This window comes from Fusarium oxysporum, chromosome V (assembly GCF_013085055.1).
Source record: "Fusarium oxysporum Fo47 chromosome V, complete sequence".
NCBI lineage: Eukaryota > Fungi > Ascomycota > Sordariomycetes > Hypocreales > Nectriaceae > Fusarium > Fusarium oxysporum.
In genome coordinates, this window is record NC_072844.1 from 3,153,276 (window position 1) to 3,169,437 (window position 16,162).

Genomic DNA, 16,162 nt, shown 5'->3' on the forward strand with positions numbered 1-16,162 from the left:
CTCCGACTGAGGCTGCAGCGACGGGAAATTGAAATTGAGTTAGTGGCGATAGCACGGATATGTAAAGATACCCAACGGAGGATAGTTTTCGGTTCAATGAGTTGAGACACTGACCAAACCTCCTTATTTAGATGAACTTGTACTGTAATCAGATCTGATCTTTACGTTTAAAGCTTAAAATCAAGCGTGTTGTATAAAAATAAACAATTACCGCCATTGAGGGATAAATTCACCAAGCCACGCGATCCAAGCCAGCCAGGCCCAAGTTCGAGCTTAGACGCCCGATGATCCCTGCAGCCAGTCAGCCTTAGCCATGGATATCCATGGGTTCAAGCGCCACTCCGAGGCGTGGCTTTCGGGTAGGGCCATGCCAGCCGATGTTGTTTCAGCCATGGAATCAGATGTTGACTACCCTGAAGTGACCAAAAGACGAATTGTTTGGCAGTCTGTTGAGCCCAATATGAGGTTCTAATTAATTTTTATGGTTACAATGACTCAAAGGTGTGCATACGGTCAGGTTACATCTGTAGATAAAATGCTTACAGCATTATGACAGCTGTTCTGTTCCTTGCAGATAAATGAAACGTCGATCTCACGGCATACGCATATCGGGACAACCATTTTTGCCAGCATAAAGGAATATCATATCATCTTACTCATACTGATCTTGTATCAACATCAAACGTATCTCTACGTGCAACATGCGCTAAAATCAAGCCAAACCAAGAGAGATTTCCGATCACCAGCTCAGAGACGAGAGTTCACCTTCTTCAGTTCTCCTCCATCGGAATCATTCTCACCTAAGATCTCACGAACAAGGGCCCTTCCAGCAGCACGTCCCGAGAAGATACATCCTCCAACAAACGTTCCCTCAAGAGAATTATACCCATGTACACCTCCACCGCCAAAGCCCGCAACTTCACCAGCTGCGTATAGCCCAGGGAACGGGGTGCCGTCTGCTCGCATGACATTGCTATCCAGATTCGTCTCAATACCACCGAGAGTTTTGCGCGTAAGAATGTTCATCTGCACAGCGATCAAAGGTCCATGGGCCTTGTCAAGGAGTCTATGAGGCGGAGCAACTCGGCTTCGGCGATCAGCCCAGTATGTTCGCGCATTATTAATAAGCATTGCTTGTGCGTCTTTTGAGTATGGGTTGTTAAACTGGCCGTCTCTTGTTTCCACTACCTCTTTGATAGCGTCGAACTCCAGTAGCGGACCATTGCGTTTCTTGGCGAGTTCGTTCATACCGACTACTAAATCTTCCAGGTTATCACGGACAACAAAGTCCTTGCCGTACTTTTGAAAGTTCTGAACAGGGACGGTGCCTTTCTTGCCAAAGATTCGGGTGAGAAGCAGCCAGATGCTCTTATTAGTAAGATCGGGATTCTGCTCTGAGCCAGAGAGGGCGAATTCACGGGCGATGATGCTCTGGTCGAGGATGAACCAGGTGTAGTCATATCCCGTGCTGCAGATATACTTTAACGTCGCAAGAGTATCGGAACCTGGGTAGAGGAATGGTGGCAGTCGCTTGCCAGTTGCATCGAGCCAAAGAGATGAAGGGGCAGGGAGGACTCTAATACCATGGTCTGGCCAGATGGGGTTCCAATTCTGAAGACCTTCAGTGTAATGCCACATTCGGTCGCGGTTGATGACGTTCGCGCCGGCATCTTCGGATATACCGATCATGCGTCCATCAACATGATGGGGAACACCAACGACGAAGGTCTCTGGGATCTTGGGACCTAATCTCTCGACAGGCCATGCAGCCTTGACGGCATCGACATTTCCTCCAATGCCGCCTGAAGAAACGACAACTGCTGAGCCGTAAATTTCAAACTTGTCTTTTTCGACCCGGTTCGACTTGACTCCACGGGCAGCATCATCATCTTCCAGAATTGTGCCTCGTACTCCAACAGCACGTCCGTTGTCGTCGATGATCAACTCATCAACTCTGTGTCTGAACTTGAAGGTGACGATGCCCTTCTCTGCGGCTTTCTTGACAGGGTCTGCAAAGACCTTGACGACCTCTGGTCCTGTACCCCAGCTAACATGGAATCTTGGAACAGAATTTCCATGGCCATCTGCAGTACCATCACCTCTCTCAGCCCATCCAACATTCATCAAGAAGCCGAGGCCTCTCGCCCTGACATAATCCTCCATCTCATCGGTGGCGAAATCCACGAAGGCTTTGGCCCACTTACGCGGCCAGTAATCCTCCTTTTCACGATCAAATCTCGCTGAGCCCATCCAATCTCTATACGCCAATTCCTTTGAGTCTTTGATTCCCATTCTTCGCTGATACGAGGAATCGACCATGAACACACCACCCAGCGACCAAAAAGCTTGTCCGCCGATGTTGTTTTCATTTTCTTGATCGACCAACAGAACTGGGACTTTGCGCTCTGAGAGTTCAAAGGCTGCGACGAGGCCAGCCAGGCCAGCGCCGACAATGATGACGGGTTGTTTCTCTTGAGGAGCCATAATTAAATTGAGTGATTATGTTTTGGAAAAGAGAAGGAAGCGGCGCAGACGCGCAGAATATGAATACGGAGGTTCGGGACGCGCGGGGTTGGATCACCCCGAATAGAGTTGGTCTACCCTTGTCGATGCCTCGGCTCATAGAACATGCGCCAAGCCACAGTCGCAGATGCAAGGAATGCAAGACTTTAAGATAGACGCGGCACTTCACACGGGATACAATAATTGGACAATGGCATGATCGGAAGATTATAAACTTTACTTGGTCTCGTTCATCAATTACGCGTTTATACGACCTCAGGTATCCGGGTTCCCAAATTCAAACTCAACGCCGATCTCCAGAGCACTTCTAAATATCAATCTCTACAGGTCACAGACCAAGATCAGGCTTCTTGGCCTGCTCGATCTTCAACTTCTTCTCTTCCTCCGAGAGCTTGTCCCACTCAGCGACGTTCTCGTCCCAGAGCCTCACGCACTCCACGTTCCAGTTGCAGTCCTCAACCTGACCGTATGCTGGATGACGATAGCGAGGATGCTTGCTGGGCCAGTTGGAGGCATGGTAGTGGTGTTTAACCAAAGCTCCACGAGAGTCGTGGTTGCCAGAGTCTGAGTGGCCCTGTCCAGCACAAAAGGCCTCGACGTTGAGAACAAGAACCCGACCGACAACTCTGGACTCATCCAGGTTATGGAATAGATCCCATGTGACCTTTCCACCACGATGATTCTTGCGCATCTGCTCCAGCAAAGCTCCTGTAAAGGCAGAAGGACCAGTGCCGCTGATGACTTGGTCAAATGTAAGCTCGATATCTCCAAGAGCAACCTTTTGTTTCTTTGCTTCAGCCTTGAGCCAGACCATGATGTGCTCGATAAGGTGTAGCATGACTGGTTGGTGAGGCTTTGCAATGATAGTCCATTGGCAGAAAGACTTTGATTTCTTGCCTAGGATAGGATGATCGCTGAACTCGGGCTGATCAATCTCAACACCAACAATCAAGTCAATGTCTCTCTCGTCGTACCGCTCGGGGATAAAACGATGCACAGGTCTCAGCGCTTCGACGTCAATGTCTGCGTAGACACCTCCTTGAGCATACATGATCATGTATCTCAATAGATCAGCCTTGATAATATGCAAGTTGATGCTCTTGTAAAACCTGACAATATCTGGCCGATTTATCGCACTCCCCGCACCAAAGTGCTCCTCCACAAACGCAAGCTCGTTGTCGTCTGTGAGAACTTCATATCGCATTCCAGGGTTCTTATTAACCCACGTCCTTGAGGTGATCAAGTCACGATCCTCAAAGTTTAATGGATCGACTTTCCACGTTTGCCAGATCTTTTGTGGAAACGTGCTAAAGCGTGATGGTGTTGATACAATCTCTTTTTCTTTTCGGAACACGCCGAGGGGGCTGGGTATCGAGTAGAAGATGTCGAAGTTAAGGATGATGAAGAGGACGAGGACACATGCCATGTACAGTGGTATACATCTTTGCATCTGGGCTGGGACTTTGTTTCTGAACTTTGCTGTCGAGGCTGCTAGAGTTGGCGAGCCCAATGGAGTGCCCATCTTGGTATCGTAGCTGTCGGTCTTTGTAACGGTCCACTCAACAGTGGTAGGAGGGATACGAAGGTTAGACGGGATATTTCGACGAGGGCCACTCGCCATGACCTGTAGACGTTTTCACAGGCAAGAAGCTTCTCTGCAGACAAAGCAGAAGAGACACTGAACGAGGAGAGGGAAAAAAGAGTTATCTGCAGATGGAAAATGCAACATGCAGCTGAGCCCTAGAACCCTTAAGTGGAACTCGACGTAACCAAGCTTTTACCAAGAAAAGAACTACGGACCTTTCACAAGACGAGAGAGACGTTTTCTTATCAAATTACCGTCTTGCAGCTGCGGAAGAGGACCGAAGAAGGATTGTGGAGAGAGAATCCATGGCTGACCCCATGTGATTGTTGTGCATCTCGGCAGGGGTTGAGTAGAGAACTTCCAGGAAAGGCAGCTCCTCCGTAGGATGGGGGGATCGTGGAGGTGGGTTGGAGCGACCTGGGGTACGAGGTCGTGCTTCTGGGGGGATGCGATGGGGCATGGGGTAATTAATTGGCCGAGTTGGTGATGCATCAGAAAGTGAGGTTGTTGGTTGTGAAGAGTCGTCTTGATGTCCAGCTATACCAGTAGTGAAACTCTCTAAGAATAGGTCGCACGTGTGTACAAACTGTAATTGGCAGTATCAAGATCATCATGCCACAGACACTGTGGCTTTAACGTGCCTTGCAGAAGTCTAACTTCAAGCCATCCATAGAATCGTTCTGATATTAGGCATACAACTCCCGCCTTGGCTTGTGATCCGGGGAACGAGCCTCGGATATAGCCCCTGTCCCCAATCCCCGCACACGAACCATTCCCTAATCATACAAGCCTCCCGCCCCAACCCATGAATCCTCATCCATTGTTGGTTGAGTTAATTACTCACTGTGGCTGCCGAATTTCCGTGGTGTCCTAAAGGCGCTTTTACGGAAGGATTCTGCAACGCTGGCCCCCATGTAACATCACGGCGGTGCAACGTCATGAGAACGAAGATATGCCTCCATCGAGATGATGATTTTCTTTTCACGCCGTTGGTCTCCGCACACCAAAAGTCCCAATCCCTGCTTCGTGATAATTACCCCATCTTCAAGGGCCTTGTTTTTTGTTCTTTGTCATATTTTTACACATGCTTTCCTCGGCTTGTGATTCTTAGTTGGGGCTTTTCTCCGAGTCGCATATCGGGAGTTGCGGACTACATCAGGTCCCTCGTCTTCATCAATTGAACAGACAACATCTTGAATTGTCAAGATTTCTGTTCCAAAGCCCCAAATCGTCTCAAAATGTCGCCTCGAACAAGTGGTCTCTTGGACAGCGACGACTGGGATGAAGTCAAGACGGACTCAAGCTCAGACTGGACACTTGCAAAGTCCTACTCATCCTGGAAACCAGCGGCTGCAGGCGGCAAACTAAAACACATCATCAACACCACCAGAGCTGCCATTCGCGCCAGAACACGGCCTCTAGAGAACCTCCGTCCAACAGCTTACCTAGACGGTCTCCGAGGTTTCGCAGCTCTTCTCGTGTATTTCCATCATCATGAACTTTGGGTACGCGACGTCGTTGGCCAGAAACCAATTCTCGAAAATTCTTTTGGCTACGGAGGAAAGCATTACTTTGCATCATTCCCCTTCATACGACATTTCTTCACAGGCGGCCATTATGCGGTATCGACATTCTTCATTATTTCGGGCTATGTTCTGTCGCTCAAGCCAATGGGACTAATTCAGTCTGGAGAGCATGCGCAGTTGGGCGATGTCATAGCATCTTCGCTCTTCAGGCGCTGGATTCGCCTTTACCTCCCTATCATCATGTCTATGCTTGTCTACATCACATTATTGCACATGTTTGGTGTCTGGGTACGAATCATGACACAGCAAAAAAGCTGGTACGACGAGCTTTGGGCTTTCTACTATGAGTTCAAGAACTTTAGTTTCGTCTTCAAAGAAGGTGGTGAGCCATGGCTGACGTATAATCGTCACTTGTGGTCTATCCCTATTGAATTCAAAGGCTCTGTCGTTATCTTTACAGCACAGATGGCGTTCTCTCGATGTTCGAAGAATGCTCGTCTCTGGTGTGAGACGGGTTTGATCTTCTACTTCATGTACATCGCAGATGGGTCATTCTACTCCATGTTCACGGCTGGTATGCTCCTCTGCGATTTGGATCTTCTTGCCAGCAAGGGCGATTTACCCCGCTGGATGGCACGTCTAGAACCTGCCAAGGAGTTTATCTTTTACCATCTCCTAATCTTCAGCTTGTTCCTTGGTGGAGTCCCATCTGAGAACCGCAATGTTGAGCAGCTTGCCAAAAACAGGGGTTTCTACTACCTTTCATGGTTCAAGCCTCAAGCAGTGTTTGACTACAAATGGTTCTACCTCTTCTACGCATCTGTCTTCTTAGTTGCATCTGTCCCTCGAATCTTCTGGCTGAAGAGCTTCTTCGAGACGAGATTTTGCCAGTGGCTCGGGCGTATCTCGTTCGCTCTATATCTTGTCCACGGTCCAGTGTTATGGACTATTGGTGAGAGATTCTACGTGGCAGCGGGGTGGCAGAACGAGGAGATCATGAAGAACATTCCCCATTGGGCAAACAAGCTAGCCTTGCCAATGTCTGGGCCCTTGGGATTGGAGATCTCATTTCTACTGCCTCAGCTGATCCTCGTGCCCTTGACGTTCGGGCTAGCTGACGTCGTGACACGGTTTATCGACACGCCCAGCGTTAAGTTTGCAGCATGGTTCTATAAGAAGGCGTTGGGGGATCCAACTAGCAAGCAGGCCAAAGCGTAGCATAGATCTTGATGCACAATAAATCAAGCTTAATTCTTTTCGGTAACATCACATGTGTCATTGCCATGCTAGTCTCAGCTCTCCCACTGTTAGATCTGAGGATATCTACCCTCAGACCTCCGATGTCAGATCGAGTTGGGGCATAATGTCGCATGCTCTTTTTGCTTGTGATTCTCGGCTCACCGCCAAGTGATGGAGGGTCACCTGCATGAGATTGCCGTTGAAGAAGGCAACGGCTTCGTATTACCAAGCCATGTCAGGAACCCCAACCTCTTCTCATTACGCTAATCCCCGCTCCCGCGACTAAGATCTGCACACCTCCACGATCAGAAAGGAACGTCCCCTGTTCAGGAACCTGCGCCGTTGACTAGTGCAATGTCACCCCGCAAAAGTACCTCAGCAGCCTCGGCATGCATATGAAAAATGTGTCGACGTCGAATTGCGGCGACATTGAATGTCACAATCTGCCAGGTTTTCCCCGTCAACCCATCTTCAGCTGCGTAGGGTCCTTGAAATGTCATTGGTCTTTTAGTAAAAGGCCAATTGCCGTGGCTGCATGGATATCACCATCTCCAGACTCCGCATCTCCCGCGTGAATAATCTCTCAGCTCCTCTTCGGCGTAAAGGGTCATCTTACGGTTGACCCCTGTCCACGGAGTGTGGTTCGAATAAGGATTAGTTAAATGACGTACGGCGCAGTCACAGTCACAATCAGCTGCATTGTTATCGTTCAAGGGCTTCACCAGACCCCGCCTGCATCAAACTCCATTCTCCGACACATTCGCTTCTTTACGACGTGCATTGTATGCTTCAAGATGCTCGTCCGAGATTCCCGAAAGCTGGTGCTATTTGTAATACCAGTCTTTCTTCTTGTTATCTTTGCTCTGAAGCTCTATCTTGATCCATCATCTTTTCCTGCCCATGTTCAAGGATGGGTTCCATCGCAGCTGAAGAAGTCACCTGGGGATGAGCAAGAACTCTTGGCTGACGAAGAACCATCCACAACGAAAGCGTCGCCAGTTCAATCGTCACCGGCTGCCAAGACAGATACGCCAGAAGACAAACCTTTCGGCGAGGGTATCGTTCCTCAAGATGTCAGCGCAACACACATTGAAGTCTTCTCATTATCTACCAAAGACAAGAAGTTCTTCGAGATTGACTTCAGAGACTTCACTGCTCTCAACCCCAATCTCATCCCCCATCCTACACTGGAAAACACATGGATTGTCGTAGCTCAATGGCTTCAAGAAGGCGGTAATTCACTCTGGTTTGCTGAGCTTGTTTGCAATGCTGCATTCCAAGACGGCATCCTTCGATGTCTTCACTCACCCACTACTCTGCCTGTTACTGCGACTGTGGGAGGAGAATTATGTCAAGGCGACATGGCATATTTCCATATGAACATGGGTCCACACGATGCACGTGTGTTTTATGGCCCTGATAGACCTTACACGACATATGGATCAAACTCCATACACACTTGCTTTGGCCAGTTCGTTCAAGACTTTCGTACACTAACAGGCTGGTCGGGTGACATGGAAAATATGGGTCTATTCAGAGTCGGTACTGAGCTTCAACGGCCACTGCCATGGAATAAGATTGAGAAGAATTGGTTCCTCTTCTGGGATTCTAACGGAAATATGTATACTCACTACGACATCAAGCCTAAGAGGGTGTTTGCCCAAATGAACCCTGATGGCTCAGCTGGTCCTGATCTTGCACCAGCCGCAGCAGGCGATGAGCAATGCCTGGCCAAATATCTCCCCAAACTCCAAACCGACCTCGAGTCCATCCACCAGACCACCAATTCTCTCAAAGTCACCATGTGTCGTCGAGACGAACCCTCTTGTGTCCCTGATGATAGCAACACCTTCATCATGGTGATATACCAGCATAAGTCCTACTTCAACTATCACAGTGTGTACGAGCCATATGTTATGCTGTTCAAGCAGCAGGCTCCTTTTGAGATTCATGCCATGTCAAGAAAGCCTATTTGGATTCATGGTCGAAAGAAGTATCCCGAGAAGGAGACTTCAGATATGTTTTATGTGACATCTATGAGCTGGAAGAGTCGTGAGCAGAAGTATCATGGATTCATTGGCGACGAGATGTTCCTGGGCTTCGGAGTTGAGGATGTTAGAACGGGTGGAATCGATATAAGGGCAGAGGATCTGTTGAAAGACATGGGCTTATGTTTTGAGGGATAGATATATATCACTGTATGAATCTATTTAGAGTAGTGGCGAGACGGCTGAATAATGTTAATGAATTTTAATGGCCTTAGATCCCGCGGAACGCTCACGATAAATTAGACCATGGTTTATTCTGTTGGATAATGATTCAACAACCTTCATTACGATTACCTAGAGTTTTCTGCCTCGGCAGTCTCGATAATGGCTCTACTCAAGCTGACTATCTCAACTGCGGATAAGCTCCAAGAACAGCCTGTCCTCCTGTATGAATAAAAAGAACATTCTTGCCTTTCAGTCCGCCGCTCTTGGCTGTATGGAGCAGTCCGTTGAAGGCTTTACCCGTATAGACAGGATCAGTCAGAATACCCTCCGCTCTTGCTAGCTCCTTCATTCCATCAGCGGTGCTCTCATTGACCTGTCCATATCCTTCCCCGATATAAGAAGCATCAATTTCAAAGTCGTCTTCCGTGATCTCATCCGGAGACACGCCAGTCTTTGAAGCTGCGTTCTTTGCTATGCTCAACACCTTTTCAACAACATCCTCTTTCTTCGGATACAATACCGAAAATCCAATGAGATGCTTCTTAGACCCTGTAATGCCCTGCTTTTGCGCCAACTTGAGGCCTGCGAGTATACCTCCCAGCGTGGAACAAGAACCCGCAACAAGAGCGATGACGTCAAATGTGACGCCGAGCTTTGCTTCTTGTTCAAGCAGTTCAAATGCCCAGCGTGCATAGCCCAAGCCTCCAAGAGGATGCGTGCTCGCCCCAGCTGGGATTGAATAAGGCTTTTGCCCACGACCTTTGAGAATACGGATCACAGTGTCTTCGCTGGTGTCTGGGGCGAAGGTCTCGGCGCCTAGAATTGAGTTTGCTTGGATATTGCCGAGATACTTGTACTCAGCGTCCTGGGATGCAACACGATTGGCCGGATAAAGAGCAACCTTTTTAATCAGTCAATGAGCTTCTGTGACGTTTAGTAACTAACCCACCTTAAGACCAAGTCGAGCCGCAGCAGCAGAAGTTTGACACATGTGGTTTGATTGCAGTCCGCCCGTAGTCACAAGGGTATCGGCTCCCTGCGCGATGGCATCCGCTAAGACATATTCGAGCTTGCGTACTTTATTGCCGGCAAAAGCAAGGCCCGAGTTGCGGTCCTCACGGGCTATCCATAAGCTCGCGCCCCCATCTATAGATGAGCTGAGGCAAGATAATCGCTCGATGTCTGAGGGTCGGTCAAAAAGTAACTGTACCCGAGGAATCTCGGCGAAGGGTGACGGGAGCTTAACCATGATGGCGTTATATCATATGGAGCGAGATCAAAGAATAACAAGTGATATCTGTTGGGGACCGTCTGTTGCTTGGTAACGCTCAAGGACAAAGAGAATCGCCAAAATAAATACAGAGAAGTCCAAAGGGCGTAAATCTGACATTGGGTGCATTATTAAGCAACATCTGCTGCGCTTATGTCAATTGGCGCAATATTCTCAGATAAGTGATCTTCGTCCCTGCATCACGCATATAAAGCAAAAGGTATCACGGCAATAGCCAACGGATTTCCGGCATGAGCTCACTCTGATTGACTGACTACACAAGAATTCGCTCATTTATAGAATCTTGAACAATTTAATATCTTACTGCATGTAACAACCGTGATATTCGAGCTTAATAGGCAATATTTCAGTGACTATTTCCGCAAAGATCTAGAAGGTGTGACTATGATATCACACAAAAATTTGTAGAAGTCTTGAGTAACAGAGATACTTTCGCTATTCGGCCGTGATCTCTCTGAAATCTTCATGGACCAACAATGGGATTATGGAGCATCATAACATACACCCGGACTCACTTATATGGCTCTGAGAGGAAAAGAGTCACAGGGATCAATAAAAACTAGATTATGCCCACTTTCAACCGAATTTCTGACCCAAGAGGCAGAAATAGCCGTGAATTCGAGATAATATGAATAAGCATAAACGAACACAGCTCTTGGCGAATCTCCATCACCGCTGTCAAATACCGCTTTAGGCAATTCACAGCGTACCTCGACGGACCTCTGGCCGAGGGACCAGTGGCTGACCAATGACGTTGATAGCGAAGGCGCTAATGCATTGGAGTCTTGGCTCACTATTACAGTTTAGACTCGTTATAAGCGTAAATATTCCCGCCAGCCAATCTCGAATCGGTTTCTGCCACTTTGACTCTTAACACGACATCAAATCGGGCATTTAAGACTTAGAACCGGAATATTAATATTTAAAATCAGTAGATCTACAGTTTGATCGGGCTGATGGAACCTTCGGGGCCCGTGGAGGCCAAGACAGAGCCCCATTTTCTGTCATGAAATTTGCTACGACTGGACGGTTGACGAAGCAGCCAGAATGACAACGGCAAAAGTTGCTTCGGTCGGTCTAGTCATGAGGGCTGCATCGTTTCTTGGCTTCTCCACAAGGTGTAATTGGTGAAAGTCGCCATGTAAACCTCCAAGTATATAAGACCAGGCTGCCTGGCCAATGACTTGAGAATGGGATCCCTCTCATTACGCATCTTCTTTAGTTATCACTCTCCTTTGGTGGCAGCGACAATGTGTCCCAAGTCAACCCCCCCCGACATGGAACATCATGTTTCTGGTCAATCCAACAAACCGCTGTCGCGCCCAGCGCATGCTTTGCCAGCTGATACAGTTATCCAAGAGCTCAACACGACCCCGGCTACTGGCTTAAGTGCTTCTGAGGCATCGCAACGACTTGCTGAGTATGGACCCAATGATCTTGGCGAGGAAGAGGGTGTGAAGCCCATCAAGATCTTCATTGAGCAGATCTGCAATTGCATGACCTTGGTAACGCCAATCTTCCGCTATCACCGACTCTCAGTGACTGACACATATAGGTCCTCATTCTAGCCCTCGCCGCAAGTTTCGGTATACAAGCTTGGATTGAAGGCGGTGCTCTCGCTCTAATTATCCTCCTCAACATTGTCATAGGTTTCTTCCAAGACCTACAAGCCGCTCGAACCGTCCACTCTCTCAAGTCTCTCAGTCTCCCAACGGCCAACGTATTCCGTGATGGGAAGACAATCACGATCCAAACAAGCGAAATCGTACCGGGCGACATAATCGATCTCAAGATGGGCGACTCTGTACCAGCTGATATTCGTCTCTTTGAAGTTTCCAACTTCGAGTCAAACGAGGCATTGCTCACTGGAGAGTCTCTGCCTGTGCGCAAGAATCCTACGATGCAGTTCGATGATGACACAGGACCGGGCGATCGTCTCAACGTCTGCTACAGCTCTACTATCGTTACCAAGGGTCGTGGTAGAGGTGTTGTATTTGCTACTGGGGCTTATACTGAGATAGGCGCTATCGCAGCTGCTCTGAAAGACACAGGACGAAAGAGACGGGAAGTCAAACGTGACGACAACGGCAAAGCATCATTTGTATCGCATCTTACCAAATGGTTGCTCACAACGTATGATGTTATTGGAGAATTTTTGGGCATTAACGTGGGAACTCCCCTCCAGAGGAAGCTATCGCAGCTATTCCTCTACGTCTTCGGCTTCGCAATCGTCTGCGCCATCATTGTCCTCGCAGCCAACAAATTCGACCCACGCAAAGATGTTATCATCTACGCTGTTGCTACTGCCGTGGGAACACTACCTGTCTCTTTGATCTTGGTCTTGACTATTACTATGGCTGCGGGAACGAAGCAGATGGTGGGCCGTAAGGTTGTTGTGAGGAACATGCAGAGTTTGGAAGCACTTGGAGGAGTCACCAGTAAGTATTTATGTGTTCTTATGACTTCAGTGACTATAGGAACTAACAAATGGATAGACATCTGCTCTGACAAGACAGGTACCCTAACCCAAGGCAAGATGGTGGTCAGAATGGCCTGGCTTCCAGGACACGGCACTTACTCAGTGGAATCTACGAACGAACCCTACAACCCTCAAGTTGGAGGTATTGAATTCACTCCTGTACAGCCTACAGATCTACCAGCACAAGACCAAGAAGCAAAGTCACACAGCATCAACCCCCATGATGAGCCCGATACCAACGAAGCACTCAAGCATTACCTGGACATCGCTTCCCTTGCCAATCTCGCTGTCGTAGAGAAAGGACACAAGGACAATGGTCCGGAAGAGTGGCTTGTACAAGGTGATCCTACGGAAATTGCTATTCAAGTCTTTGTGACTCGCTTCAACTGGAACCGCATGTCCTTATCATCAGGACCAAGCCCAAGATGGAAACAGCTGGCTGAGTTCCCGTTCGACTCAGAGGTTAAGAAGATGTCGGTGGTATTCCAAAATACTCTTTCTAAAGAAACGCATATCTTCACCAAGGGCGCAGTCGAGCGGGTTCTCGGTAGCTGTGTATCTATGGAAGAGTCTGGTAGAATTGAGCCTCTCGACGAACCGGCAAAGGAAACCATCTTGGCCAACATGGAGGCATTTGCACGTCTTGGTCTTCGAGTCCTCGCCCTTGCTAGTCGATCCCCTGTCACTGGTCTCCCTGAAGATCTCTCATCAGCCATCGACAGATCTGAGTTTGAGAAGGACCTGGTATTTCGCGGACTCATCGGTATCTATGACCCCCCACGCCCTGAGACACGCGAAAGTGTGCAGATGTGCCAGAAAGCTGGTATCAGCGTGCACATGCTAACCGGCGACCATCCCGAAACCGCACGAGCCATCGCCGCCGAAGTCGCTATCATCCCGTCCCCAGAACGAATGCGAATGGTCAGGAGGGATATTGCCGACACGATGGTTATGGCAGCTCATGATTTTGATCATCTTTCAGATGCGGACCTCGACGCGATGCCGGAGTTACCGCTTGTTGTAGCGCGTTGCTCCCCCACGACAAAGGTTCGCATGATCGAGGCTTTGCATCGCCGTGGACGCTACGTTGCCATGACTGGTGATGGAGTCAATGACAGTCCTAGCTTGAAGCACGCTGATGTCGGTATTGCGATGGGTCTCAACGGCTCGGATGTTGCAAAAGAGTCTTCTGATATCATCTTGACCGACGACAACTTTGCCTCTATCCTTAATGCTATTGAAGAGGGCCGCCGGATTTTCGACAACATCCAAAAGTTCATCCTTCATGTCCTTGCTGCCAATGTCGCTTTCGTCACCTGCCTTCTGGTAGGGTTGTCCTTCAAAGATGACAGCGGTGTATCTATCTTTGTCTTGACACCTGTTGAGATTATTTGGATGTTGCTTGTTGCTGGAGCGTTTACGGAGACTGGCCTTGGGTTTGAGCAAGCGAGTCCTGATATTCTTCGTCGACCACCTCAAAGCGTAAGTCAAGACTTTACCTTATTTTCACGTGCCTGCCACTAACGCATTTAACAGCTCAAGTATGGTGTTTTCACCCCAGAGTTCCTAGTTGACCTCGTGGTCTATGGTATCCTCATGCTAATCAGCATCCTTGGTTCTTCAGTCATCGTTCTATACGGCTTCAACGACCAAGGCTTGGGACATGACTGCAACAGCGAATACTCTGCCTCCTGCGACACAGTATTTACAGCCAGATCAACAGCTTTCACCACAATGACATGGGACTTTCTACTCTTTGCTTGGCAACTCGTTGACTTCCGTCGCTCATTCTTTGCTGAGATCTTCGAAAAGGGTGGCAGTTTTAAGGCCTGGACAAAGCGTCTCTGGAAGAATCCCTTCCTCTTTTGGTCTGTCACTTTGAGTACTGTTCTCATTCCACCAACACTCTACATCCCTGTCATCAACCATGTTGTCTTTATGCACAATCCCATCACTTGGGAATGGGCAGTTATCTTTATTGCAGTTGGTGTTTTCTTTGCTGGGGCGGAGGGTTATAAATGGGCTAAGCGTGTTTATTTCCGACGTACGGTGGCGAAGGAGTTTCGAAAGGATATCACCGATGTTGAGCTTTATGCTTTTGGCCGGTACATGGATGGTTCAGAGGATGGTAGCGAGTCGAACTGCGATGTTGACAAGAAGTGTTAGGCATGCATACATAGAGACATTTATAGAAAAGCGAGATCGTTTATTCTTCCACAATATACTTCCCACCCAGGAACAAAGTGTCCTCGAGACTTGCTCTGAGACCCTTCATCTCCTCATCGAGCTCATCCTGTGAGCATGTTTGCTTAGCTGTCTCTTGATCAGCTATCATCACACCGTGACCATCACGAACCAGGAAATTGAACTTGTTTGTAACACCCATCTTGATACGGAGTTCATGTAGCTTCTTCAGAGCCTTTTCGCATTCCACAATGTCCCTTGGCTCTGCCGGTCTTGTATCCTCAATGAACTCCGTAACAAATCCGATTACACGTCCATCTTTACCTTCCGTAACATGACCAAGGAATGTGGGTACGACCTCGCTGTTCTGAAGCCATTCGTAAGCTGTAGTTTCAGCCTCGACATAGGCAACCTCCCAGGGCCAAACAGCAAATTTTACCAGCGTTGACATCGGGGTGCATCGAAACGTGAACTCGCTGTCTTAATCGCTCTTGTCGAGTAAACTCGAGCTCGTTAAACCTCAGTGGATGCCAACAGTTCTGTGCTCCAGGAAATTGCACGATCTCGGTCTTAACGAATGAAGGTTCCCCTGTAGCCGGGCCTCGAGCAACATGGCCATTATTCCAGTCTCCGGGAGGGAAGTGGGGGAAGAGATTCCCAAGAACAACAGGCTCGAAAGCACGGTCTTCATGATCGCAGAGAAATGTGCCCGGCGCCATGATAACGTATTTTACGAGGCTTCCATCGACGAGAAAACGATAATCGCTCTGCATAATGTCGTCTCCATCGAGGAGACATGCAAGCAACCTCACATTGGAGTTTTTCTGTAGGTTCGTCATTTTTGAAATCAGTGTAGAGGTTGGCGGCAAGGCAGTGAACGAGGTTGGGTTGACTGTTGGTTCTGAGCAACATAACATGGTGCATCACTTGGGCCAATCAGCTGGCGCGTCGATTGCTGGTGGTCTCTGCATGGTTAGTACGGACGGGACTTGAGGGATCCCCTGGCTCAAAGATAGAAATATTCATGTTTCACGAAGACAGTTTCTATCTCATAATCATAACTCATGATTGAGGATCACATGCTGTGAAGACGTGGCAAAAAGGGTCTGGTGATAAGCACCT

The 16,162-nt window shown here is 48.4% G+C and overlaps 7 protein-coding genes across 7 annotated transcripts; 3 read left to right on the forward strand and 4 right to left on the reverse strand.

The window, feature by feature from the left end:
- Nucleotides 1-620: 620 nt before the first annotated feature.
- FOBCDRAFT_224143 (FAD binding domain-containing protein) lies at nt 621-2,496 on the reverse strand. Its single transcript, XM_031184722.3, has one exon. It carries the CDS (start codon nt 2,482-2,484, stop codon nt 748-750), a length of 1,737 nt encoding a protein of 578 aa, XP_031040364.2. The 5' UTR covers nt 2,485-2,496; the 3' UTR covers nt 621-747.
- A 178-nt stretch (nt 2,497-2,674) lies between these two features.
- On the reverse strand, nt 2,675-4,336 carry FOBCDRAFT_224144 (nucleotide-diphospho-sugar transferase). Its single transcript, XM_031184723.3, has one exon. It carries the CDS (start codon nt 4,142-4,144, stop codon nt 2,852-2,854), a length of 1,293 nt encoding a protein of 430 aa, XP_031040365.1. The 5' UTR covers nt 4,145-4,336; the 3' UTR covers nt 2,675-2,851.
- Nucleotides 4,337-5,163: 827 nt separating this feature from the next.
- Nucleotides 5,164-6,898, forward strand: FOBCDRAFT_261142 (acyltransferase 3). Its single transcript, XM_031184724.3, has one exon. It carries the CDS (start codon nt 5,347-5,349, stop codon nt 6,850-6,852), a length of 1,506 nt encoding a protein of 501 aa, XP_031040366.2. The 5' UTR covers nt 5,164-5,346; the 3' UTR covers nt 6,853-6,898.
- A 769-nt stretch (nt 6,899-7,667) lies between these two features.
- FOBCDRAFT_319802 (uncharacterized protein) lies at nt 7,668-9,116 on the forward strand (the record flags this gene model as incomplete). The annotated part of the gene is made up of 1 exon (XM_031184725.3): nt 7,668-9,116. The coding sequence occupies one exon, from the start codon at nt 7,668-7,670 to the stop codon at nt 9,057-9,059; it is 1,392 nt and encodes a 463-aa protein (XP_031040367.2). The 3' UTR covers nt 9,060-9,116.
- Nucleotides 9,117-9,140: 24 nt separating this feature from the next.
- On the reverse strand, nt 9,141-10,431 carry FOBCDRAFT_319803 (tryptophan synthase beta subunit-like PLP-dependent enzyme). Its single transcript, XM_031184726.3, has 2 exons — nt 10,036-10,431; nt 9,141-9,987 (listed from the first exon to the last, which is right to left on the reverse strand). The coding sequence occupies exons 1-2, from the start codon at nt 10,333-10,335 to the stop codon at nt 9,265-9,267; spliced, it is 1,023 nt and encodes a 340-aa protein (XP_031040368.2). The 5' UTR covers nt 10,336-10,431; the 3' UTR covers nt 9,141-9,264.
- Nucleotides 10,432-11,627: 1,196 nt separating this feature from the next.
- On the forward strand, nt 11,628-15,022 carry FOBCDRAFT_240226 (uncharacterized protein; the record flags this gene model as incomplete). Its single annotated transcript, XM_031184727.2, has 4 exons — nt 11,628-11,882; nt 11,933-12,815; nt 12,873-14,338; nt 14,393-15,022. The coding sequence occupies 4 exons, from the start codon at nt 11,628-11,630 to the stop codon at nt 15,020-15,022; spliced, it is 3,234 nt and encodes a 1,077-aa protein (XP_031040369.2).
- On the reverse strand, nt 15,019-15,879 carry FOBCDRAFT_250697 (uncharacterized protein; the record flags this gene model as incomplete). The annotated part of the gene is made up of 2 exons (XM_059610919.1): nt 15,019-15,452; nt 15,490-15,879. The coding sequence occupies 2 exons, from the start codon at nt 15,877-15,879 to the stop codon at nt 15,063-15,065; spliced, it is 780 nt and encodes a 259-aa protein (XP_059464960.1). The 3' UTR covers nt 15,019-15,062.
- Nucleotides 15,880-16,162: the final 283 nt, after the last annotated feature.